This window comes from Euwallacea fornicatus, chromosome 21 (genome assembly GCF_040115645.1).
Source record: "Euwallacea fornicatus isolate EFF26 chromosome 21, ASM4011564v1, whole genome shotgun sequence".
Lineage (NCBI taxonomy): Eukaryota > Metazoa > Arthropoda > Insecta > Coleoptera > Curculionidae > Euwallacea > Euwallacea fornicatus.
In genome coordinates, this window is record NC_089561.1 from 2,837,149 (window position 1) to 2,861,325 (window position 24,177).

The window sequence follows — 24,177 nt, forward strand, 5'->3', positions numbered from 1 at the left end:
GGAACTGCCTCTTCTCTATCTGAGGAAAATCTGCACAGTGCAAAAATTGTGAAACGCTAACGCTCCCGTACTACATTGTCGACGTTATGGACAATATCATTTGTTGCTATGAATTTCCTTCCTTGACCACTTTCATCGTGAACATCAGTTCGTTCTTTTCGAAATATTTTGCACCACCTTCGCACTGCACTATCATTGATACACTTTTCTCCATACGCAACACACACAAACATCAATGAATTTCAACTGAACCAAAATGCGCTCAGATCAAAACTGTGACGTCAAATGGTTTACTCGCTTGATGTGCTCTGACAGAGAAATGGACAAATGATGATACTAAACTGAGTGCCCAAAGCCAAGTGAACGACGTGACTAAAATAGCCCTCGTATAATTGTTAAGGGTCAAGACTTATGGCTAAACAGTTATTAAAATTCTAAGCAAATCTGTAAAACCCAAATATAAGATATTAACAAAAATTTTGAAATATTAACTAACTGACTTTTACAAGATGATTCAAATTTGGTATATATTTTATAAGGGTATTCTTAAGGTCAAAACAAGACTATTTTTCCTATAAACCTGTATCCTAATATGCACCCCTTTGGAGCTGGGAGTCATCAAAAGTTGGACGAAAAAGATTGATTATGCCAAATTGTGAGCACAGTTACCGATCAAATTTCATGAAAATATGTAGGCCCTTTTTTAAGTGCTTTATTCATTTTTTTTTGCTTTAAATAGTATGTAAGACAAAATATAGCTAGAGTTGTAAATAGAGAGATACCTAGAAACGCACAACAATATATGGTAAAAATGTGGAATGCGGAAATTGCCGTCATGCAAACGATAGAGAGACAAAAGTTTTATGCGTTGCCTGTAACGGCCCAATCTGTAGGACAAGCCAACGAGCAATTTGTGACCATTGTCTATAATGACCAGTTACAATTCTATTTTTTTTTTATTTGTTAAATAGGGATATGTACTTTTATTTTTATTTTTTTTTTAATATGTAGTGGCTTTAATTTTTATTATAATACACGTTCAAGGACAAACAGGATCATTATCTGTTAATTTTAGTTTTTATGTATTTAGAAGTATTTAAACTTTGTTAAAAAAAAATAAACGTTTTTAATTTTGTTTACAAAAAACCTGAAACAAAAATGTGGGGCGTGACCACCACACCACACACGTTCCACCTAAAAAAACTTCACCAGTTACCGGTTAAGAGAAGTTTTTTCATATATAACTCGGTTGCAGATTAAAATACAAAATAGAGCAGTTTCCAGTTGCTCTAGCAAAGTTTTTTTTTAATAAAATTAATGCATAATATTGAAATGCATGAGTTTCACTTTGACTAACTGTATGTTGCTTAAAGGAATATTTGTAATTCTGAAACAAAAATGAATCAGATTTGTTTTCAAAACGTCAATAATAATAGTATATATTTACTTTACCAACAAACATCCGTCCAGGGGACTTATTTCAAAAGATTACTGCTTACTCCAACATATAGTTGTTAGGGCGCTTCTTTATAAAAACAAGATATAGCTAGGAATTCGCGATGTTACGAGAGGAGTCGTACAACCCAACCCCGTCAAAGGCGAGGAACGACTGATCCCTTGTCAATAAACATAAGGAACAACTGTTTTCTTCGAAGGGCGCGGTTGTCACGTTGACTTAGGTCTAATAAAGCACATGTTTTAACAATTACTCCACAGATTCCTTGTCCAATGAAAATAACTAATAACCGAATTTACATAAATTACAACATTAATAATACGAATACCATCCGAGAATCTACCGGATAACCTCTCTGGCACATTTTCTATTGGTTCGCACTAATTTCGCAATACTCTGATGCGGACTTATTAAAATAAAACTCCAATGTACAAATATAAAAAAATATATAATGTAGGTATATTTAGTATGTCCAAGATAAGGATGGTCACCAAGAAGGTCTCGTACGCGGTAAAAGATACAGGGTTGGTTTAATGGAAGAAAAATTGCGCATCCAAGGGAGAAGTTTCATAGTGCAAAGAAACCTGTAAAATTGCGAAAGAAATAATGAATATGAATACAATCAGGCCAGGACCCGATAATTCCAACTTTACCAAGAGTATAGAACGCATATTGCAAACAGAACGTGGGATCGGTCTTGATTTAAAAATGTAGAAGCGTTAGGAGGCATTCTACTAGAACATTGGAAAAACCAAAAGTGATTTTACAGATCGGTTTGGGTTGTGAAAGTACCCCCTTGATCAAATAACTTTCCTGTCATTTAACCAAATCGCTATCTGTCATAATTTACTAGATCCTCGTGTTGGACATCGCTAAAGCGGACACACTGTATATTAAAATATAAGTATTACAATACATTAAATGACACGTAGCTACCTCATCTAACATACCCAATAGTAACAAAGAATTACATACATACTATGTTCACAATTGCTTCGCATCCATTTCATATTTAAGAGCGAACCCACAGAACTGGCCGGTTTCAGCCCCTGATATTTTCTGTATTTCGCTTCGTTTTCAAGGTTAAAATTAAATTCTATGGAATTAGCGCTCTAAACCGACTGCCACTGGTAGAATATAAGAACGTCTTAGTCACCTTCTAAGTGACTAAGCAACTCCTCCGAAGACGGGACTTTTTTTAACACTTTGTTGTTTGGAAACGAAGCGATTTCGAGCATGTTTGTTGAACTTTTTTTTCATTTTAACCCAAACAATATCCCCTTAAACTTACGGAGTATGTTTAAGAAACACCTCGTATAAACACAATTTCACGGGTTTTGGGGAACCACGAATATTTTAAACAAAAAATTCAAAGCAGAGAAAAAATTATATAGTAATTAAGACAATTTTAAATCTACAAGGTGGTTGAAAAATATGTGGTAGTTTGGCAACAAGTTGGGGGGCCACGAAGTTACATGCTGGGGCTATATTAAAGACACAGGTTTTTTATGAACGTAAACTGTATAAAAAAATAATAAATTAAAAAATTTACATATTCTAAAGTGATGGAGGTGCAAAAAAAATATCACAACGCAATTTTGTCGCATTAAATTATTCGAGAATATTAGAAGTTCGTGACTCTCTATTTTATGAACCTTTTCCTGAGAACCATCGCGATTAAATCATATTCTTTAAATATGGGTAGTATTATGCAATGTACAGGGTTTTTCTAAGGCTGCGACATATATTTAAAAAAATTGTAGAACCCTGAAGTAAATCATTTCGCCAAACATAATAACGAGAGTCGCGAGAAATGAGAGGCGAAAATTTATTTGCCAGGCTTGCTACGCAAACTAGAGGACTTTACCTAATAACAAGCCATAGTAAAAAATATAAATAACCATGTGAAATATATAAAAATAATACTAGCATGTTTTCCGGTGCTAAAAGTGAGTGAATGATTGCATTATTAAATAATTCTTTTGTGTAGATAATATTGAAATTCCCTCACCCCTTAACTAGCTGAAATCGGGCATGTGTTTATTTAAAGATTTTTGTCTTAAAATTACCTCACCTTTCATCTATTCAAAGTTAAGTTCAAGTACTTGCATCAATGTTCGGTTCAATTTTTCGATGTCAATTGTGCATTTCCTTCAATTTATCTTGAACTCGTTCCACAAAATTCTTATTTCCTTACCACATGCAGCACAAGAAGGGGAATTTAATAAACATTTTCCTAACAATTTTGATTGTTAGTGGGCTCTTACTGAAGGATGGCAACTTCACGTCTTCCACACAAAAGAGGTGGGTGACCTTATGTTCTGTTACCAGGAGAACCAAACAAATACCAACCAGTTTTTTGAAGGGATATTCAGGTTGGGAACCATTATATGAAAAAGGGTAAGGAACTGAATGAGTCCCCTACGAAGACTTCCATTTGAAGATGATTCGACGTCTGGACTTCCAAACTGGCATCAGACTCGAAATACATACTGTTAGAAGGTTAGGGACTGCAAAGATTCGAAGGAAACAATAATTTATATGATGTGGTTATACAAATTAATATGTAGTCATATCTGATAAAAAGAAGGCGTTAGAAAAACTGAGCCTTCAAAAATCATTATAAAACATAGTCTGTGTAGATTGAATCCATTCCTATAAATTAATTTTTACTGATCGGATTAATCTCTGATACTAAAAAAGTTTTGTTAAAATAATTTATCTTTAAGAGCTCTACAACCTAAAATAAATGCACAAAGACTTCTAACCACTCTCTACAACCACAATTAAAACTAAATTGACTGTATTTGCAGCAGTTTTCATTGCTAGAAAACAACTTATCAAGGCACTAGGAACCCTGCTACCATTCTCAACTAAAAAACTCTATGGTTTATCAGCCACAATGGTAATTGAGAGCTTTCTTTCAGGCCAAGAGAAAGTTTTGGGTAGCGACAGAGCTTCTGGGCTCGCCAAGGCTTGAAATGTAACTGCCATATCCTGAGCCAAATCATCCGGAATCAGTACCTGCAACCACGCTCCCTGAGACATATACGGCTGTTCTTGTTGCACTAAAGTTCCGGTAACTGAGTGAGCTACCAAAGTTATCGCCGTTTCGCCCAACACTGATTTGAAAGTGAAATGCCGACCGTGTTTCACTCGGCCTCTAATGGCCAATGGAAGCAAACTACCAGCTTCAAGGTTAAAAATCAAATGTACACCATCTAGTTTTCGTATTCGGAGAAGTTCTGGGGACTCCAATGAATTACCTTTAAAAACATGACAAATTTGTTGAAGAAGTACAAATGTAATTATATAAAAACCTATGAAACTCTGATGAAAAGGCGAATCCAACCTTGCATTAACATCTTTACAATCCTTTCCACTGAAATAGTCCTGTTCAGACCAAGAACACCGTCCTGAAACACCGCTTAAATTAGAGCCCTGAAGCTCAAATCCCCTTTCAACCTCTTCATGTGCATATGGATCTAACTCAAAAATACTCTCTCCTCGCCTCATATCAGTTATGTGCCAAGCGCCACCCGCACTAAGGAAACAATAAATTCACTTTCAAAAATGCGCAAAATTTCCAACCTACGCCCGCAATCTTTTAAGAATATCTAAAATCCCAGAACCATTCCACTGCTGAGTAGCTTTTAACTCCTCTGTACATATTCCCACAATTTGCACAAAATCCACTGTACCAAATGGTGTTTGAGTACTATTTAATTGAGGGTCAGTGGTCATTAACATGTGTTGAATTCTCGACTCACTATTGTCTAATGCACAATGCCAAGAAACATGATCATTAGCACACAAGGCATTGCCTAAAATACATGTTACACTTTAAACAATAGATTACAAAAAACTATAAAAATTCATGCAACTGATATTGATCCTATAGCATCAACAAATAATTATTTAATATTAGTTATTCAGCCAACATATTTAACTTTACTTTTAAGATATAAGTACAGATTTAAGTCATTTTATTTTAAAAAACCAAGGCGTTGCTCCTGCTGTTTACATAATAATGTTTATCTATCTATTTCATATGATAAATACCTGACTGAAACACATATTTGGCAAGAGATTGCATTAAAGTTGCTGGCCAAGTTGGAGGAGAAGTCTCCTCAGGCTCTCGTTTCAGCCTGAATGTTAACTCAAAACCAAACCCTGAAGGACCCTCATTTCCAGTTGGATCATGAACTCGACCATCTCCATGTAAATCTGATAATCCAAAACTGATGTAATGCCAATGAGGAGGAATGTTTTCATTGGGCACCCCTGGGTTGGCATACATGGAAATGTAATCCAGAGGATCAGGACCACCTAACCTAAAGTTGTGAAAAGGATCAGAGCATAAATGTAGGTTAATGTATATATTAAAGAGGCAATAAGGGGTACTTTTAATTGCAATTGGATAATATGGATAAGATTGAGATTTTTACAGCAGTCAGAGCTTCATTCCTTTCTCTTCGAAGTAATGTCAGACAAGAGGAAATAAACAGGAACTGATCTAATAATAGCATCTTTCCCCTAACAGGAAATGGCTTTTTATATAGATTTAAAAATAGAATATTCCAATATAACTTATTAGACCAAACAGCTAAATATTACAAAGGAACATAAAACTGACTACCCACCAATATTTTAATAAGGCTGTTACTTGTAAAGGATTCACTTGGTCTGGATAGATCTTTCGACATAAGTTGTACAAAGTTTCCAAACCTGCAGGGGTTGGGGGAAGCATATTAATTGGTGGTGGATGATGAGTAAGAGCTGCTGCTTCGTCCATAATATTCTGCGTGTAAAATGATTATCAATTAAGGCGCTTTACTTTCGTACTTAGAATTTTGCGAAGGGCTACTAAAAAAAGGTGATTACCTAGTTATAAAAAATCTAAAATCACAGATGAATTCCTAATTGGCACTGCACAAACTATTGCGGGTGATTAATGGTGACTGTTAAAGTTTATTTCTCGTCCCTTTTCTTAAATCATATCTTAAAAACAAAAATTAACAACACTGAAATAATAAAACAAACAAAAACTTTAATTAACCGAGACTTTTAGCATCAATGTCAAACTGACTAGAATCTTTGTAAAATGTCTAAACATGCATATTTATCCGAAATACTTATTAGTCAAAGTTGAAACATAAAACTTGAAATATGGCAACGTTCTTGCATGACTAATACACATATTATGGCGTCCTTATATCTTTGGTCTGCCCACTATTTAATTTCATTTTAAGTAGAACTAAAATTATTCGTACTCGAAATTCTGCTTGTTATTAATGCTGGATATCCTATAGAAACTAAATATTGAAGTGAATTTAGGATTAACTGGCCTTAGTACATTAATGCGCTATTGCCAAATCTAATTGCAAGGATTATAACATTAATAGTTCGTTTAAACTACAATTGCTCCAATTAGCTTCTATCCTTTAATATAAATTCCCTTTGTTATAAACTGAAGAAAGAGAAACATAATCGATCGACCGTAAACCAATAAAAATAATATGAAAGTAAAATGAGTTTTTTTTTCCAATACGAAAATTTACGCCAACAATCTCCATCCCTAATAATAACCCCATAATTCAAGAAAAAAAAATATTGAGAATTTTTTATAGTTAATAATAATTTTTTTATCGCTTTTCGTTCAGTTTTATCTAGGAAGTTGGCCACATATTAATTTGTCACCCAAAGTCAAAATAACTAAAAAATTTAACTTTTATTTATCACAGATATACTTCCATTATACCATAATGAGCGCAGCAAATCCGTCTTATAAGGTGAGTATTAGCCCCCAATCTACAAACCCTACTAAGGACCGTTTTAGCCGTCCGAAGGTAAACGTGAGGAATTTCGCAAATACCTGGAGAAAAATGGTGTTATGGATGCCTTAACGAGAGTTTTGGTAAACCTCTATGAAGAAACTGAAAAGCCTGAAGATGCTTTAGAGTATCCTTTTTATTATCTTTTTATGGGGTATAAATAGATCTGACATTATGTCCCTAATCTATGCTAATTATGTGGCAGTTAAATGTTTGATCAATATTTTGGTGAAATGTAATCAATATAGCCTGAAACTCTATATTCAATACAGAGGACACAAGCACAGAATGTAATGAAAATTATTCTTTTCATTATATTTATTTGTATAAAGACAAATTCCTTAAAACAGTGTTTAGATATATCCGTGATAAATTGGCAATTATTGCGGGCTTGGAGACCAATAAAGAATTGCTAATAAAATTAAGTGAAGTTGAAGATAAAGTAATTGATTTAGAAGCACAGTTAGCAGGTGGGAAAACCGGAGAAGGAGAACCAGAAGGTAAGCTTAAGTAGTAAATTATGTCAATTATTGATAAGAGTGTACTGTGTCTTATACAAACCAAAACACATAGGTAACCAAAGCATCATGTAATAATATAATAATGTGTTCTCACTTAGACCTTGGAATTGAAATTCATCTGCATGTGTAAGTGTTCAGTCTTACACTAAATGTAACTGAAGCTGTTTTCTTTCAATCTTGCGCAATCATAATCAAATCAAGTTTTCTGTTCAAAATCTTTATTAATTAGGATTGTGCCAATCCTGATTCCTTTGCCACATCCTTCCATCTGACTTCTCTAAAACAGAAGTTTTTAATTATTTGGAAAGGCAGGGAAGAATCTAGGTTGTTATTTTGTTATATGTGAATTCCTATTTGAACTTCCCAAAGGGCAAAGTGGAATACAAAAAATTGATATTGTATTAGGTGGAAGTATATCGCCTCTGGCTGAAGAAGCGCCAGCTAAAGGGCAACCTGAGAAAACTGAAGAAAATGAACCTGCCCCATGCCTCAAATTACCCAGTCTGGAGGAAAATCCTGAAAATGCCTCTGTTCAATCACAAAAATAACTTACCTTTTCTTACAAATTTATTGAAATTCCATCAGTTGTATATATGTTACAGGTTGGATAATAACTTAGCATCTATTCAGACAAGGTAGTGATTGGTGTTGTTTCCTCTCCTTTATTATAGCTCATAGAATGAAAATAACAGGGTTTAATTAATACCAAAAAAATGCTTCCTTTGATTTTATTTTTTTGCATTTAGTGTGTTGTAATAACTATTAATAAAATGCAAAGTTGAATCGTTACATTCCAAGTAAATGAAAGCTAGTTTTGCACTAAAAATAAAAGTTAATATTGCCTTTGTCCTCAAGTACAAAATCACACTATTTAGATGTATTATCAACTATTTCTTGTCAAGCTGGGCTTGTTATTAATTGCTTTAATTTCTTTTAATTATTACCGGGAATCTTATGTGCATTAAGAGCATGTGATTACACGGAGAGTACTGTTAATTTATTTGTTTAATTATTATTTAAAAGTGACTTCATTTTTTCCCTTATACTGCATGTTTGCTTTTAAGGGTTCTGTATATTTTGAATAAATTCTAAGTTGGCAAATATAAATAGTTTTATTTCTTTTGGGACGCAATTTTGTTAAACTAAGAGAAAAAATTTCTAATAGTGAAAGCCACTCCTGGATGTTCTCTATTTTATAAATTAATTAAAAAAAGAAGTTTTACTAAAATGTCATAACATGTAAGTGACAAAATAAACCTAACATATCATACAAAGCAATAATCAGGAAAAATTACTTAGCCGCTGCCTTTGAAGCTTGGCGTCTCTTAACGTCCCAATTATAAACGCGAGCCATGTTCACTTCTGTTGTTGTAAACTGATCCCTATTATAGTAAATACTTTTATCAACTGGTTATGCCATAGCCAAATATCTTACCTAAGAAAATCTAAATCATGATTTACATATCCCAAATTCCTTTCTGCAGCCGTAATATTCTGAGTCAGCAGATTTTTGGCATCTTCCAATGTATATTCTAACATGACATTAGCCCCAAGCCATAAACATACATTTTTTGTCGGCGGTATTTTGGCCTTTGAAAAAACTTGCTCGCTAAGAAGAAACTGAGTGTCGAACTCTTCCTTTTGAGTTTCAAGTCTCTCAATCATAGCAAGCGAACGTTTCAACTCAGGGACTTGGTTTTGGAGTCGTTTCTTTTTTGCTAAAAGATTGTATTCCATAAATTTGTATTTAGCATGTTGACTGTCTAGCTTTTTGAGAACTTCCTCCACACCACTGTTGTTTTCTGGTCGGCTCATATATGCATCCACATCATCCTAAGAGATTTGATAAATGATAAGATAAAATTAAGCTACCTTTGTTTTTAATATAATTATGTTCAACACTTGCTTTGAAATTAAATTAATTAATGACTTTAGCTTCATTGTACTTCCACCTAAATGCTAAAAATTATATACTTAAATGGCTAAGTTTTAGAAAGATTTTCAGCATAGTAGAAAGTTGAAGACAGTACATATTTGTATAATTTTAGCACAAGAAGTGACATCAGATCTGTGCGATATATAGAAAATAATAAGTGAGGGTGCAGATTATCCTGAACTCCTCCAATATGTCAGTTTTTTTTCTGGTATCGAATATATAAAAATATTTGTCACTAAACAATTTTCATACTTCATGCACACTAATGTATTATGTCGAATATGCCATAAGATACAAGGTGTTGAGTTTAAAGGTATTTCACAGTTTATGCAATTTCTGACATGTAATTTGAAATTGTGTAAATTGGCACAGTTAAACAATAAATTGAGAGATGTTTCAGGATAATAGCTTTTATTAGATGTAGGAAATGTATTTCACTTCCCTAATTCAACTGTAGGAGATAAAAATTATTCTTACCACGAATTCCGCTTCTGGTATACCTGCATACGATTTCTTATCTCCTAAACTAAGGGTTTCACTATTATTTTCCATCATGTAATTTAATATTTAGTCACTACTTCCAAAAATGTTCACAGTTGTGAGTAAAAAAATCTCGTGTATTTGAATATTTATTTTTAAATTTTTTACTTGTTTGTCTGCAAAACCCAATTCCTAACCTAAAAAAGTGATATTGTAGTTGACATTTCATAATATTATCTATTGAGGTGAAAAACTAATTACAGTCCTTACGAATGTCAGCTCATCTCACTTCAACTTTTCAAAAATAATGATAAAAAGGAAGCAATACATAACTGTCGGCGACTAAATCGAACAGGAATATAATTTGTCATCTTGTTTTGAATTTTTAGAAATTTCGTTTTCTTCAGCAATGTTCCTAAACAACGTCTAACAATATTAAATAATAATTAACGAATAATAATAAAACATCTATATTCTTGCCAATGTAAAATAACGCAGTCACACATTCCCCATTATCATGTTATTTTGTGCAGAATTAACTGAAGTGAAAGTAGTGTGTAACGTACTAAAATCAATAGCAATTAAAGAGGTAATACTTAATTAACAAAAAGTGAGTGAAACTAAAAGTAACATCTCTAGTACGCAATTTTTCGCCCCATGGAAGAGGGTCTCAAAGTAACACTGGAAGAAATGAAATATATTGAGACATCAGCATACATTCCACGCACCATGTTCTCTCTCTACCACATAATTGACACCAAAGACAACATATTTAAGATAAACTTAAAAACATTTACTGATATCCTCAATATATTTGGAGATGACAGTAACCCCAGCTTGAAGCTAACATTCAAAGCTAGTGGATCGCCTTTATGTGTAATGTAAGTCTGCAAGTCTTGTCATGATCTTATAATATACAATGCTACTTTATTAGGCCACTTACAGTAATGTGGAATATTCTGCTCTTTGTCAAGTCTTATTTAAGGTTCAAACCTATCAGAATCACCTTTAAGCCAGTTTATTCCTATATTTAATTAGGCCAATGCATGAATTCCACACATTATACATTTGTAGATTTTAGTAGTTTTGAAAACGAAATTTTAAGAATGAATCACAGCGAAGAAAACATTACTGTGGATTGTGAAATTAAAACTATGAACATGGATGAATTTGAAAATCTTAGTTTGGCTGAAGAATGTAACTTGAATAAAATTGTGATAAATGCAAATATATTTTGTGAACTACTCCAGAGCCTTGATAACATGGCTGATGAATTACAAATTACTTTCAGCCCAGAGTACCCCTTTTTCCAATTAAAAAGTAGGAGTCTCTCTGTAAGTACAACTTAACAATTCTCTAAAATTTTGGTTCATGAATTTAGTTGCTTTCAGGGAGAATCTCAAGTAAGTCTGAATAAACACTCAGAATGTGTGACTAATTATCAGTGCAAGGAGAAAACAGATTTCACATATACTTTTGCCAATATGAAGCATATTATTAAAGTTTTGCATCATTCCAGTAAAGTCTCTATTTCAACAGGGGAAAGTGGACTTTTAGGATTGCAATTAGTTATTAATGCAGATGAAAATCAGATGTATGTTGAACATTATGTGACATCACAGTACATGACTCAAGATTAAAGTTAAAATAAAATACATTTTATTTTATTAAATATATTTTTGTTACAAATGTTTTTTTATTTATTACCGATCTTTCCCAATTGCTTCACTGATATTGTTAAAACCATCTTTAGCAACTAAATCGGCTAATTCCTTCTTTATTTGAGCAACTAAAGGTGGCCCATCATAAATTAGGGCTGAATAAATTTGTATCAAACTTGCTCCAGCTTTAATTTTCTCATAAGCATCTTTTCCTGAAGATACACCCCCCACACCTGAATAATTTCAATATTGAAACAATGTAAGTAGTAAATTTACAACTGTTACCAATGATTAAAATTCCATTTGTAAGTCGACTCATGTCTTTAATCATTTGTGTAGATGTATTTTTCAAGGGAACCCCACTCAAGCCACCCTGCTCATTTTTATGTTGACTTATGAGCATTGGTCTTTCCACTGTTGTGTTACACACAATTAAACCATCTACCTTACAGTCTTTTCGTTTAATAATTTCAGCAATATCTTTTTTCTCCTCATAATTAAGGTCCGGAGCTAATTTCAGTAATAATGGGGGCTTTGGTTCACCTAATCTATTCTTAGCCTCAACAACAGCTTTCAGCAATGTTTCTAAATTTTCCTTGTTTTGAAGTGCTCGCAAATTGGGTGTATTAGGACTATAAATAGATAATTCTAGACTTCACATAAGTATTTAAGCTTGATAGGTGCTACACCTGCTGATATTTATTACCAAATAATCTGCAATTACTCCAAACTTTTCAATCCCTTCCACATAGTCTTTTACTGCATTATCAGAGGTTTTGTTCTTTCCCAAATTAACTCCCACAATAACTGGAGCTTCAGGATTGCATTTTATATTTTTTACTCTTTGTAAGACCTCCTCATGCCCTTGGCTATTAAAACCGTACCTATTTATCACAGCTCTGTCCTCTACTAGGCGAAATACTCTTGGTTTGTCATTGCCAGATTGTGGCAGAGGTGTAACTGAACCAATTTCAACAAATCCAAAACCAATATCTTTCAAGCCCATTATGGCCTTTCCATCCTTGTCAAAACCTGCAGCTATTCCTATAGGATTTGGAAAATATTTATCAAGCACATGTACTTGCTAAAATTTGAATGATGTTGGATGGCTAATGAAATTTGAGTATGATTTTTGGGCTTTTTACCAAAATATCAGGATCCTTGGAGACAATTTTTGGTAATAGCCTGTATTGACTCACAAACACGGCTAAATTGTGCGCTCTTTCAGGGTCAAGTAAGTGGACAAGGGGCATTAAAGTGTCCTTATAGAACTTGTAATTCCCATTGTAAATGCACACTCCAGCATAGAGCCCAGTTGCACTACCTACCACATACAATAAGGATTTGGTTTTGCTCTGAAATTTAATGAATTCTTTTATATGGATGTGAAGCAACAAAATAAGTTTCTTACTCGGAAAAAGAAGCTCATTTTTTTAAGTAATTCCTTAAGTTATTATATAAATGTAAACATTGAAAGTTTTATGAAAACGATAAATAACAAAATTAAAATGTTCTGCCTTAACCTAAATTGACTGACATTAAGTTTCTTTTTGATGAAATGGTGAACACATTATTTTTCGAACCTCAGTAAATTCAATAACCGGAATCAACTTTAGGACTTCCACAAACGGGCCACTATGTCGTGCCACCAAGTAACGCCTATCGGTTACTTATGTATCAGCGATTTTATGGTGCCACGAAGTGGATTGTGTAGAACAAAATCAAGGAATAAAATACAGAGTGGAAAAGTCAAATTTAGTCGAAAAAAAAATGGATTTTGAAAGCGAAATTTCACTTTTTTCCTGTATACATGGTAGGATCCTTCGGCAGAGATATTATATTCATTCATACCACTTAGTTTGGCCAACCCCATTAGAATCGAACTGAATATTATAGGCTAGGGTAGCAGCTCTGCTTGGAGTAAGAAAGGGGCATCGCAAGCTATGCTTGATCATCATTATGTGGCTTCTTTGCCTCACGAAATAGTCATGCATCAGCAGATTTTTAAAATAAGTTTATATCTAGGAAATTATTATTATTACTATTTCTTAGAAGATAACTGGGACCGCAATAGTCGAAAAACAAACTTCCAGTATTCTTAGGAATTGATTAAAGTATAATATTAATATATAACATGCACAAACTTGAGTTAAAAAAATATACGTATATATTTGAATTATTGGGCGAGTCCTTTAAGTTAACAATAACGTAAAACTAAAGACTCACATAAAAGATAATTCTTTATCTAGCTATAGTAACGCTAAGTAATAAAGTTTTGTCACAATTTCTACAACTATCCCTGCAATGCTCAAATAGCTAAAATACGGTAAACTTAACATTAATCGTCGGTTCAAACATTTTTACATAACAACAATCTGATTTGACTGTTAAGACGCAAATGCAAACGTTATAATCGTCAGATAGACTCTAAAATAAAATATTAATTCCAAATTCTCTGTTATTGCGAAACAGTGTTATGCATGCACGTGGAGAAAAGAGTAAAGCGCCTAACCAATCTCTCAACAGGGTTAACCAATAACAACTGTTGATTGAGTCGCACCGCTGCCCCGAGGACTTCGGCCATATGGATATTCTCAGTTCCGTCCTAAGAAACACAGTTATTCATATAAATATTAATTATTGTTGTCATACCTCAGCCATGGGAGACCACAATTTGACCACTGAATTTTTGCCACTTGAGGCTAACAAACATGTACTCGGATGAGGCTGGAGGCAGTTTACTGGCTGTATATCACCAGCTAAAGCATTAACAATAGATTGAGTTTTCCGTTCCCACAGAAAAATTATTCCGTCACTCGATCCCCCACAAATAAAATTTCCATCTTCCCCTAAAACGAATAATCTTGGATGATTAGTAATTGATATTTAATTGAATTACCCAAGAAATTTGCCTCCATTCTATGTATGTTTCGGTTGCAATGTCCCATAAACCTCAATTCATAATCCCTAGCACTTAAACGTTTTTCATTTTCAATTTCAAATGCAGTTACGCTGGCAAATGAGAATTTACTGCGGTTGGGTATCTCTATCGTTCTTTTTTCCGGGCTCTCGATTCCCGAGTAAATTTTTTTCGCCTTAATAAACAATGTTAAAAACCCTTTTCATCTTTCTTTAGACAAAATACCTTTTCATCGTTGGCAAATTCCGGCACAATTTCGCAAAAATGTTCATACCATAACTTGGCCTCGCGGACCCATCCCAACGCGAGCAAACACTTAATCAACCCGTTAAAGGCTTTAGTTTCCTTGGGCCATTTCTCAATTACGGACAAATAATCCCTAGCGGCCCCATATAAATCACCCACCCTATAATTGTCTCAAAACTGAATTGATTTCTCATGGCATTACTTGAACTCACCATCGTCTTCTGTATAAATGAAAAGCGCGTCTCATATAAAAACAGGTGCATAATTCGGTAGGAATTTTTATAGGCTTTGTAAGGTCATAATTACTGGGTAAATAGCAATTATCATAGTCATCCTAATGAAAAATAATATTTATTTATATTGTATAATAATGTTGTATACTCACCAGAGTGCACTCGCATTTCTTTCCTTCCAATTCTCTCATGGAATTTTTAAGGTTGGGTATCTGGATCTCACTAATCTGTCTCTCCTTATTAACATCAAACAAATAAATCTGCTCACCTGTCTCACCCGCTATATTAACCAGCATCTCTGATCCCGCGGAATTAAAAGTAATATAATTGGCTTCATATTTTCCGATAACATTGTTAAGGGCCAAATGCCCAGGTGCATAATACTGGGCGTACTTATTTATTTCATTCAGACCGCTTTTTGGGTTGTATACAAACTGGTGATCGGTAATCTGAATTTATGGGGTTAATACAATACTTTATAGTTAACAGAAAACAGTGGGGAAATTTACCTTTGATAACGGATAAGTTTTGAGATGGCGCCTGTCATAAATGCGTACAAAATTGTCATTTACTCCTACAGCTAAATAATGGGGTTTCGTTGGATTTACTGCAATACATTTTATTTCGGTGATCATGAGATAAGCGATGAGTAAATTTGCATTATCAGAATCACACTCGTGAGGCTCTCTTAGGTCATACTGCCTACATAACAATTATTTTTGTTCGCTAGTTAGAAACTCTTTTAGAGAAAAGAACAAACATGATTCTTCCATCGTCTCCTGCTGACCAAAATACTGTAGGATTCATGGGCGAACTGGCCAGGCTTCTAACAACACTTTTATGACAAGTGCAATCTAATAACGAGTTTCCTTCTATGGATTGTACATTGACCTTTTTATCACTAGCAGCTGTGACTATAATGTTGTTGTTTGCCCCCAAAAACTAATCAAATGCATCTGTATACAGCCCTTCAAGCAACACCTTAACCCTCTACATACCTTAATCGAAAATATTTTACCAATGTGATTTGTAGACAAAGTTTGAAGTCTCTTATGCTTCATGGGGTCCCAAATCATCACTTCAGTATCATCAGACCCTGACACTAAAAGGCTGCCAGGATATGAAAATTAATTATTTTTACGGACAAAAGCGTTTTAACTCACCTCCCATCAGGAGTCCATTGGAGACAGTTGACGGGGCCCTCATGGCCCTGCAGCTCATATTCAATTCCCAGACGCCTTATCAAGTCGTGTGAGAACTGGCGTTGTCGATTTACATCTTTAGAGCCTTCAATACTGCTTTCTCTACGCTGTAGGATATCCACAATATTCTTGCGGACATTTGATTTTTTTATTTTCCCCTCCATCGTCTGAATGTGGAGAACGAGCAAGAAGAAGGTCAGGAGTTAATTAAAATGGGGTTGTTAATAGAGTATTGTTTGAGTTTTTAAATATATTGTATGAATTTATTTTATTACTTTACTTTTTTTTCTTGAGAGTTACGATAACCTTCTCTAACATTCCACCAGGTAGATTAGACCTCTGCAACTTCCAACAATAATCTAGTGCACAATATTAATTAACGCACGAATTTTTAATAATTTGATTAGTCTGGATTTTACATAAACGCGGAACGTTGTTTGCATTGACTGAGTTTATTACCCCTCTCTCTCCCTATTGCAAAAAATAAAAGATGGTAAAATTTTCAAGTTCGCTTCTATTAGTCTATTCGAACACCTACACTACTGTAAATTTTCTTAGCGTTAAGGATATTTTCATATTCGGAAATGTATTCCGCTGTATACAGGGTGAATTTGAAGTAGGTGTTTTTGCTTATTATACAACATAGACGTCTAAAAACAAAGCAAAATGTTTATATAACATTTTTTCGAAATCTCAAAAACAACCGAAAATGGGCGTATAAAAAAGACAAAAAAAAGTATGGGATTTTTTAAATAACCAATTTTCATAAGTCGCATGGACCAATAAGGCAGCTCGCGAGATCATCAAACCTAAATTTATATGATTTCCATCTGTGGAGTTATAATGCGGTATTAAAAAGGAAACCCTTACTTAAAACTCACCCCGTGTATAGAAAGGACAGGGATAAATATCAAAGAGGTGTTCGGGAACGCTAATATGATCTTTTAAAGTTGCCCCCCATATTTTGGCAGTGTCGAAGTAGAATTTGACACATTTAGGCCGAATTGTCACCGTATTCTGACTTTTCCACGTGCGTTCAAATCTCAATGAATCAGCTCAATGCCAGTTTTGCATATTTTTACGTATATCCCCTCATTTTCGAGATTAAAATTATAATCCAAAGTCTTGCACATCTTTAAACTAGTTCAACATAAGTTAAATAATTAAGACGAATGAAACATATGAATTCAATTTTCTAAGTGACCGCCGAACTTTAGAAAAAAGGGATATTTTTTTTTACCCTCTATAGCGGAAATTAAACCTACCCAGACATATGTTTATAGGAACTTTTTTTCTTATTTTGAACTAAGGCACATCCCCTTGAAGTTGCGCGGTGCGTTTATGGTACGCCCTATATATATATCTAGGCATAAGGGGAACCCCTAATATGTTATAAATTCAGTATTAGCATCATGCTAAAGCGTTGAAAAATCATTGCGCAAGGCAGTGACGTGCAAGGGTTGATTATGGATTTTCAAACTTACCGGACCTTCTTTTGCAACAGAACACTTTAAAAATCTTCCAAAACCGGACTTCACGTGCAACCCATACGACTTCGCTCGTAGCGTTCGATAAAAAAGGCATTTTTTTACAACTAATGAGAAGAATTAGGAATACAAATTTTTTTAGACGCTTTTTTTATTCATGTAAGCAAGTCGATGGAATCCATAAACAAATGAGAAGAGGAAAAACCATATCAGTTGAAATTGTGCAGTGTTGCCAGATCTTCGAAAGCGTCCCTATTTCTAGAAACAAATAAGATCAACTCTGGCACAAGATATGGGCGAATCCTAGAAATTATAAGAAACCTATTATCGTAATGAAAATTAACAAAAAAAATGTAGAAAGCATCCAAAAATAGATTTCCATATATATCAAACTCGACTTACAAATGGGTATGGTTGATCCAAGCCTTGATTTTAAAGAAACCATGTGACAATGCGGATACGATTTTTCAACCAATCAACGTCGACGATTAAATTTTGACCAATCAACTTCGTTTTTACTCTCGCATATTTCTAGCGAATCAGGGTCTCGGCAATTGAACGCCCTTGAAAGAAAACATACCTAACCTAACCTTTGTTTGTTTTTAATATTTATTTATAGGAAGGTTTTTGTTATACTGAGCTCTTTAATTATTTTTCTCTCATATTCAGTAGTCTGAAATTCTTTCTTTGACATAACTTCTCTACTATCTTACTCACTATGTCTGACGATGAAATAACTTACGTTAAAAAGACAAAAACCATTCATTATGGTTCACTAGAAGACTCAGAGCGAGCCCGCATTGAAGCTGCTGAAGATGATGAGGACTCAAACAATTCAGAAGCGGAACCGGTCCTTCCGCCGCCTCCCCCAGAAGAGCATAATGAATATCTGGAACTTGAGGAAGCAATGTCTAGGGACAAACAGGCATTACTCGAAGAATTTGAGAGACGCAAGAAAGCTCGTTCCATTAATGTTTCCACAGACGATGGGGAAGTGAAACGTAACTTAAGACAATTGGGAGAACCTATATGTTTGTTTGGGGAGGGGCCTGCAGATAGAAGAAGTCGTTTGAGAGATATTTTAAGTCGGCTAGGAGAAGATTCGGTTATTAGGAGGGAAGCAGAAGAAGAAAGAAAGCAGTTTGAAAAGGATCAAGAGCAAACTTGGTATCATGAAGGGCCAGAATCTTTGATTATTGCAAGATTGTGGATAGCTGAGTATTCTTTACCTAGGGTTAAAGAGAGACTTGCTGAGGCTAAGAGATTACAGGAATTGCCTTCAACAGCAAAAACAGCTAGGTTAGTTTAAATATCATCAGGGTTGTGTTCACAGTTATATACCAAGTACATTCAGAGAATAAGTGGTGCCTCCAAAGCATTTTGAATAATTGTGAACTATTTAAATTTCTTTGTCAGCTACATTTAGCATATGCCTGACACCAACTGTACATGGGTTCCTGTTTAATTGATTATTTATTTTTTAACATTGGCCAGATAGATTTTCCACCTCAATTTATTTCTCTGAAAGTAACATTTTTTTTTACCTCTGTTTAACAAAATCTGTACCTCCTACCATTCACAAAAATCCCAATAATGCATTTATGATTTGAAACATCCTATACATTACACTACCAAAAATTAATTTCTGGTCTTGTAACAGTAATAACTAAATCTTATAGGACACAGGAGGTCCAAAAGAGAATACACCAAATGTCTATATATTCCTCTCAAGTTGGGGACAATAGACCTATTTCTTACTGCTCTTTTTCACCCAATTCAAAGCTACTAGCAACTGCATCCTGGAGTGGTTTATGTAAAGTTTGGTCTGTGCCCGACTGCCAGTTACAGCAAACACTTAAAGGTATTATTGTAGTTAGCAGTGTTTACTCCTAGTTTCATTATTATCCATATATTCAGGACATACATGTAATGTAGGCGCTATAGTATTTCATCCCAAAGCTACAATCACAAATGAAGAGAGTATTTGCAATATGGCCTCTTGTGCAGTTGATGGATCTGTGAAGCTGTGGGATTTAAAAAGTGAAGAACCTATAGCCGATATCGCAGGCCATATGCCACACCGAGTGTCCAGAATTGCTTTCCATCCATCAGGAAGATTTTTAGGCATTATTTTTTCTTTGCAATTGAGCCTTCTTTATTATTGTGTTTTCTTTAGGTACATGTTGTTTTGACTGTTCCTGGAGATTATGGGATTTACAACAGTGCACTGAAGTGTTGCATCAGGAAGGTCATGTGAAACCAGTTTATTGTATATCTTTTCAAACCGACGGTTCAGTTTGTGCTTCAGGAGGGTTAGATTCATTTGGTCGAGTGTGGGATTTGCGAACAGGCCGCTGTATTATGTTTATGGAGGGCCACTTGAAGTCTATTTATGGCAGGTTTTTTTTTTCATGACATGTACTATTTTTATGACCAGAATATTTCAGGGATTGAGTTTTCTCCCAACGGCTATCATATAGCCACGGCAAGCGAGGATGACACATGCAAAATTTGGGATCTACGAAAACGGTCATCTCTTTACACTATTCCTGCTCATAACAATTTAATTTCAGACGTGAAATATCAAAAAGATGAAGGTAGTTATATGGTGACTGCCTCATATGATGGGAAAGTAAAGATATGGCGCAGCAAGACCTGGCAACCATTGAAAACTCTTTCTGGACATGACGGAAAAATAATGTCGTGTGATATTTCCCCGGATGATAATTATATCGCCACCAGTTCGTATGACAGAACATTTAAACTGTGGGCACCCGAGTATTGATTAAATAAATTGAATTTGGATATATATATTTTTTTATCCATATCTTATACGCTGGCCGTTTAGTGACAATCCCCAATGGCCAGCGATTGTGAAAAGCCTGCATTAAAATCACTGTACCCGCTGGGTTTCAGCAGGTGCATCCAACAGAAAAATAGATCAAATGGAAAATTGTCAACAAGGTACAATGAACGGCAGGAATGTTTGCATTGAGCGTTTATATCAGGGTCTGAGATAGTCTAGGAATATCAACTACCCACATATTGGATAAAATGGATTTGATTTGATTTTAAAATACTTACAGCTACCTATAAAAGGAAAGTTACAAAATAATAAAACTTTCATCGTCAAATCAGTAAATTATATTATATTTGCTATATACAGCCATGTATCAAACATATTTTACACAGTTAATCTTAATTTGATATTATATTACGAATTTGTCTGATAGTCGACACATATTTCGCCGAATATCCCAAACTTTGCACTTGATACTGATCAGAAGGAATTTTTAGCAGTGCCGAAATCTGTCCTAAATTCTCCGATATACTTACTCCCAAATCTTGTAGTACATTATTCAGGTAATCTGAAATAAAACCGATAATAACAAGGCAATGTTCTTATTGAAGTTCCATTATACTTATATCATGTGCCAACTGACGACTAGCAGGTTGACTAAGTGAAGCCATTGATAAGATTTTATCGCAAAAATTATTGCAGGTACCCCGCGCCACTATTTGCAGGAAAACCTGCGCCAGTGCACCTTCAGTGTCTGGTGCATCAGAATACTCTTGGTCAATAGATTTAAGAGCACAGGCTAAAGCTGGATTTTCTTTAAACAAAAACGGTTCTAGATGTTGAGGCAATTCCATTAAATATTGACCAATCTGAAGCAAAATTAATGCGATAATAACTGCAGGGAACTTTCCAAGCCCTAATAATTCATTCAAAAGCTAAGAACACTAGTCATATTACTAATTCTTATTGGTATTTTGAAATTTCTCAATAATTACTTGTGTAATATATTCCTGTGGTGTAAAACTGTAATCGGGCAAATCTGTATTATTATGTAAGCTAGAACCATCAAACTGAGTCCAAGTATCTGCCGTTGATACTGTATCTAGATGTGTGGAAATGGGAGCAAATACAAGCTGATAAGTGGTATGATGGATATCCATGCAAAGCTTATTAAATTCCTTAGTAACATAATCCAAAAGCGACAATTGCGTGCCTTCCGTTACGCATTTGATTAAGGATTCATACTCTTTTAAGTTCTCTTCATCCAGCAGTAAATTCTTAAATTTTACTAAACCAGTGGATTTGTTCAATTCCAAAACTATAAGAGTCAACTCTTTTTCCAGTTGCTGGACATTGAGGAGCACCTCCCCTGAGTATTGCAAAAGGGACAAACACAGTTGAAATGTATTCCAGTTTTCTTTTAAGCGTTTGGAGCGGTCAATTTGTCGTAATGCCACTCTTAAATCATAAAATGATTCAAGCAAAGAACATCAATCATTTTTAAGACATTTATACCTGTAGAGTCCAGCATAACTAATAAAATATGCTCTTAAGGCAATTAACAATCCACAAATACCACAATTTTCTGTCAATTGCTGACACCTTTTTTTGGCCTGCAAAGCATAGTCCAAGACCTGATTTACACTAAGGCCCAAAGACTGGATTGTGTCTGGTAGCTCCTCTTTCATACAATTCAAAGAGTTTAACTGTTTTATTAAATTTGCTTTCTCATATGTGGAGTATTTGCAGACATACACCACCATGTGATCATAAATTGCCTTCAATAGTTGCTCAACCTTCTTATCTGAAATTTATTACACAATAACTCCCCCCTATCAGGCAATAAATCTCACCATCATTAGAAGTCTGTTTAGTAACATCAAACATATTTTCAGCAAATTGTCTTGTAACCTGCTTAACATCTTGTAAAAGTGATAATTTATCAGGCACCTGTTTTAAGGCTGCATCAATGCATTCATTTAAGGAAGGATCTAAAGAACCCAAAACATCTACATAAATTCCTATTAAAGTGTTAGTGGCATTTTCAGTACTAAACACTTGATTGAACCATTTTGTCTGTGTATGCCAATTAGAGACCAAAACATTGCAGTAATTACAAAACAATTGGGTGATGGTTTCATCCTGTTCAGTCTCGAGTTGGCTTCGCCATTTTTTCACTAAAACATCCCTGTGGCAATTATGGTAATATTTCATCAATTCAGGGACTCTTTTAATGCATGAAAAGATATACACAAATTTGGCAGATTGGTCTGAAAGGAAATATTACTTACCATTAAATGAAGACAGTGTAGGGAATACTTACCTGTATCTGAAGATGTGAAGGCTTGAACTATCACAGGACTGGCAATTGCTTCTAAACGATTTTTTAGCCCTTCCAATTGCAGCTTTCTGTCTTCATAATCAGCCACATTCACCAGCAGTTTTAAGGAATTTTGCATTCCCAAGATTTTGCTTGATATCGCTTCAATGTTTTTGGAGTCAAATATTTCTTCCAAATCATTTACTGAAATATTTTCATTGCAAAAAGTTTGCTAAAAACTATTGAAGCAAAACCTAATATTGTCCAGTTGTCACTCTCATGCAAGCCTTGTTTCGCTACTGTTAATTTATTTTTCATTTGATCCAACCTCTCAATATCATTGATGCTCTTTCTTGTATCCTGTTCTATCTGGATAATTTCCTGCTTCACCTGCCCCATTTTTTCCTTTAAAACCAAGGCTTCCTGTTGTAGCAATTTGGCATCTCGCATGATTTTTGGAAGAGATGCTAAAACCTGTTGGCTGCTGTTTTCTAGAGAATTATTCACTTGCTGGACATACAACTGAAGCTTCATTACTAAGCCCATAGTGTAGCTAGCCTGCAACAAGGCTTCTTATGTTTGTAATTAGTTTTTAAATGGAAATTTACTTACATCCTTTTTATCCTGTGTCTCTCCAGTTTTTAGAGTTTCGTTTACCCATTCTTTAATTTCAAAGTTGTCACTTGAAAATGAACTAATGTCCTAGTGAAAGAAAAGTGGATATTTTGCATTATTTGCTTTTGGAAAATGAAAAAATATTTAAAATAATGAAAATTTACCATTTTTGATGACGTTTTCCGTTGCAGTGTTTTGGCCAAAATCGCGGGGAGCGGGGCACATGCTTCCAACGTTGCCAAATGAACAATTGATTCTGATTGCAAAAGGAATTTTCTCTCGTTTTAGCAGCAGTTATTACTTTATTTTGAGAATTTTAATAATTCCCACATTTTGTTAATCTAAATTCAAAAAAGTTTCATATGAATTAACCCCTTTTTCTAAAAATTGTAACTCTTAAAAAAATCATCTGGCAACGATGTATGGATTTGCCAGCTTCAAATTCTCTGCATATTTATAACCTCAA

General features: G+C 34.4%; 8 protein-coding genes across 8 annotated transcripts; 3 read left to right on the forward strand and 5 right to left on the reverse strand.

The window, feature by feature from the left end:
• Positions 1–1,885: 1,885 nt before the first annotated feature.
• Positions 1,886–6,554, reverse strand: Su(fu) (suppressor of fused). Its single transcript, XM_066294344.1, has 6 exons — positions 6,341–6,554; positions 6,100–6,257; positions 5,519–5,790; positions 5,052–5,280; positions 4,777–5,000; positions 1,886–4,722 (listed from the first exon to the last, which is right to left on the reverse strand). Exons 2-6 carry the CDS (start codon positions 6,249–6,251, stop codon positions 4,340–4,342), a joined length of 1,260 nt encoding a protein of 419 aa, XP_066150441.1. The 5' UTR covers positions 6,252–6,257; positions 6,341–6,554; the 3' UTR covers positions 1,886–4,339.
• Positions 6,555–7,005: 451 nt separating this feature from the next.
• On the forward strand, positions 7,006–8,918 carry LOC136345787 (c-Myc-binding protein homolog). Its single transcript, XM_066294378.1, has 4 exons — positions 7,006–7,248; positions 7,296–7,417; positions 7,648–7,790; positions 8,217–8,918. The coding sequence occupies exons 1-4, from the start codon at positions 7,222–7,224 to the stop codon at positions 8,357–8,359; spliced, it is 435 nt and encodes a 144-aa protein (XP_066150475.1). The 5' UTR covers positions 7,006–7,221; the 3' UTR covers positions 8,360–8,918.
• On the reverse strand, positions 8,526–10,434 carry mgr (merry-go-round). The gene is made up of 3 exons (XM_066294377.1): positions 10,225–10,434; positions 9,247–9,644; positions 8,526–9,193 (listed from the first exon to the last, which is right to left on the reverse strand). Exons 1-3 carry the CDS (start codon positions 10,300–10,302, stop codon positions 9,103–9,105), a joined length of 567 nt encoding a protein of 188 aa, XP_066150474.1. The 5' UTR covers positions 10,303–10,434; the 3' UTR covers positions 8,526–9,102.
• Positions 10,435–10,504: 70 nt separating this feature from the next.
• On the forward strand, positions 10,505–11,916 carry Rad1 (Radiation insensitive 1). The gene is made up of 4 exons (XM_066294376.1): positions 10,505–10,816; positions 10,867–11,108; positions 11,333–11,561; positions 11,619–11,916. The coding sequence occupies exons 1-4, from the start codon at positions 10,745–10,747 to the stop codon at positions 11,865–11,867; spliced, it is 792 nt and encodes a 263-aa protein (XP_066150473.1). The 5' UTR covers positions 10,505–10,744; the 3' UTR covers positions 11,868–11,916.
• Dhod (dihydroorotate dehydrogenase 2) lies at positions 11,864–13,437 on the reverse strand. Its single transcript, XM_066294374.1, has 5 exons — positions 13,300–13,437; positions 13,034–13,243; positions 12,578–12,972; positions 12,174–12,520; positions 11,864–12,121 (listed from the first exon to the last, which is right to left on the reverse strand). The coding sequence occupies exons 1-5, from the start codon at positions 13,315–13,317 to the stop codon at positions 11,931–11,933; spliced, it is 1,161 nt and encodes a 386-aa protein (XP_066150471.1). The 5' UTR covers positions 13,318–13,437; the 3' UTR covers positions 11,864–11,930.
• Positions 13,438–13,983: 546 nt separating this feature from the next.
• LOC136345865 (WD and tetratricopeptide repeats protein 1-like) lies at positions 13,984–18,129 on the reverse strand. The gene is made up of 11 exons (XM_066294525.1): positions 17,974–18,129; positions 16,451–16,656; positions 16,286–16,397; positions 16,048–16,229; positions 15,797–15,989; positions 15,440–15,736; positions 15,267–15,388; positions 15,034–15,214; positions 14,788–14,983; positions 14,541–14,737; positions 13,984–14,493 (listed from the first exon to the last, which is right to left on the reverse strand). Exons 2-11 carry the CDS (start codon positions 16,651–16,653, stop codon positions 14,347–14,349), a joined length of 1,830 nt encoding a protein of 609 aa, XP_066150622.1. The 5' UTR covers positions 16,654–16,656; positions 17,974–18,129; the 3' UTR covers positions 13,984–14,346.
• Positions 18,130–18,517: 388 nt separating this feature from the next.
• Positions 18,518–20,781, forward strand: U4-U6-60K (U4-U6 small nuclear riboprotein factor 60K). Its single transcript, XM_066294876.1, has 5 exons — positions 18,518–19,275; positions 19,656–19,837; positions 19,894–20,100; positions 20,153–20,371; positions 20,424–20,781. The coding sequence occupies exons 1-5, from the start codon at positions 18,695–18,697 to the stop codon at positions 20,759–20,761; spliced, it is 1,527 nt and encodes a 508-aa protein (XP_066150973.1). The 5' UTR covers positions 18,518–18,694; the 3' UTR covers positions 20,762–20,781.
• A 316-nt stretch (positions 20,782–21,097) lies between these two features.
• On the reverse strand, positions 21,098–24,176 carry Cog7 (conserved oligomeric Golgi complex subunit 7). The gene is made up of 9 exons (XM_066294875.1): positions 23,876–24,176; positions 23,709–23,798; positions 23,351–23,654; positions 23,100–23,300; positions 22,630–23,046; positions 22,292–22,580; positions 21,772–22,234; positions 21,399–21,645; positions 21,098–21,344 (listed from the first exon to the last, which is right to left on the reverse strand). Exons 1-9 carry the CDS (start codon positions 23,876–23,878, stop codon positions 21,175–21,177), a joined length of 2,184 nt encoding a protein of 727 aa, XP_066150972.1. The 5' UTR covers positions 23,879–24,176; the 3' UTR covers positions 21,098–21,174.
• Position 24,177: the final 1 nt, after the last annotated feature.

Excerpts from the sequence above, each read along its gene's own strand:
- LOC136345865 (XM_066294525.1), bottom strand. The coding sequence starts at position 16,653 with ATGGAGGGGAAAATAAAAAAATCAAATGTCCGCAAGAATATTGTGGAT. Across the intron at positions 15,737-15,796 it reads AAACTTATCCGTTATCAAAG|ATTACCGATCACCAGTTTGT; the intron begins GTAAATTTCCCC and ends CCATAAATTCAG. Across the intron at positions 14,494-14,540 it reads TGTGGTCTCCCATGGCTGAG|GACGGAACTGAGAATATCCA; the intron begins GTATGACAACAA and ends TGTGTTTCTTAG.
- LOC136345787 (XM_066294378.1), top strand. The coding sequence starts at position 7,222 with ATGAGCGCAGCAAATCCGTCTTATAAG. Across the intron at positions 7,418-7,647 it reads AAGCCTGAAGATGCTTTAGA|ATATATCCGTGATAAATTGG; the intron begins GTATCCTTTTTA and ends AACAGTGTTTAG. Across the intron at positions 7,791-8,216 it reads CGGAGAAGGAGAACCAGAAG|GTGGAAGTATATCGCCTCTG; the intron begins GTAAGCTTAAGT and ends ATATTGTATTAG.
- Cog7 (XM_066294875.1), bottom strand. Across the intron at positions 23,301-23,350 it reads TGACAACTGGACAATATTAG|TAAATGATTTGGAAGAAATA; the intron begins GTTTTGCTTCAA and ends AAAATATTTCAG. Across the intron at positions 21,646-21,771 it reads CACAGGAATATATTACACAA|ATTGGTCAATATTTAATGGA; the intron begins GTAATTATTGAG and ends ATTTTGCTTCAG.
- Rad1 (XM_066294376.1), top strand. The coding sequence starts at position 10,745 with ATGTTATTTTGTGCAGAATTAACTGAAGTGAAAGTAGTGTGTAACGTA. Across the intron at positions 10,817-10,866 it reads AATCAATAGCAATTAAAGAG|TACGCAATTTTTCGCCCCAT; the intron begins GTAATACTTAAT and ends TAACATCTCTAG. Across the intron at positions 11,109-11,332 it reads GGATCGCCTTTATGTGTAAT|AATGAATCACAGCGAAGAAA; the intron begins GTAAGTCTGCAA and ends CGAAATTTTAAG.
- mgr (XM_066294377.1), bottom strand. The coding sequence starts at position 10,302 with ATGATGGAAAATAATAGTGAAACCCTTAGTTTAGGAGATAAGAAATCG. Across the intron at positions 9,645-10,224 it reads TACCAGAAGCGGAATTCGTG|GATGATGTGGATGCATATAT; the intron begins GTAAGAATAATT and ends CAAATCTCTTAG. Across the intron at positions 9,194-9,246 it reads CATGATTTAGATTTTCTTAG|GGATCAGTTTACAACAACAG; the intron begins GTAAGATATTTG and ends TTACTATAATAG.
- Dhod (XM_066294374.1), bottom strand. Across the intron at positions 12,521-12,577 it reads TTGGTAATAAATATCAGCAG|TCCTAATACACCCAATTTGC; the intron begins GTGTAGCACCTA and ends ATCTATTTATAG. Across the intron at positions 12,122-12,173 it reads AAATGGAATTTTAATCATTG|GTGTGGGGGGTGTATCTTCA; the intron begins GTAACAGTTGTA and ends GAAATTATTCAG.
- U4-U6-60K (XM_066294876.1), top strand. The coding sequence starts at position 18,695 with ATGTCTGACGATGAAATAACTTACGTTAAAAAGACAAAAACCATTCAT. Across the intron at positions 19,838-19,893 it reads GTTACAGCAAACACTTAAAG|GACATACATGTAATGTAGGC; the intron begins GTATTATTGTAG and ends CCATATATTCAG. Across the intron at positions 20,101-20,152 it reads TCCATCAGGAAGATTTTTAG|GTACATGTTGTTTTGACTGT; the intron begins GCATTATTTTTT and ends TGTTTTCTTTAG.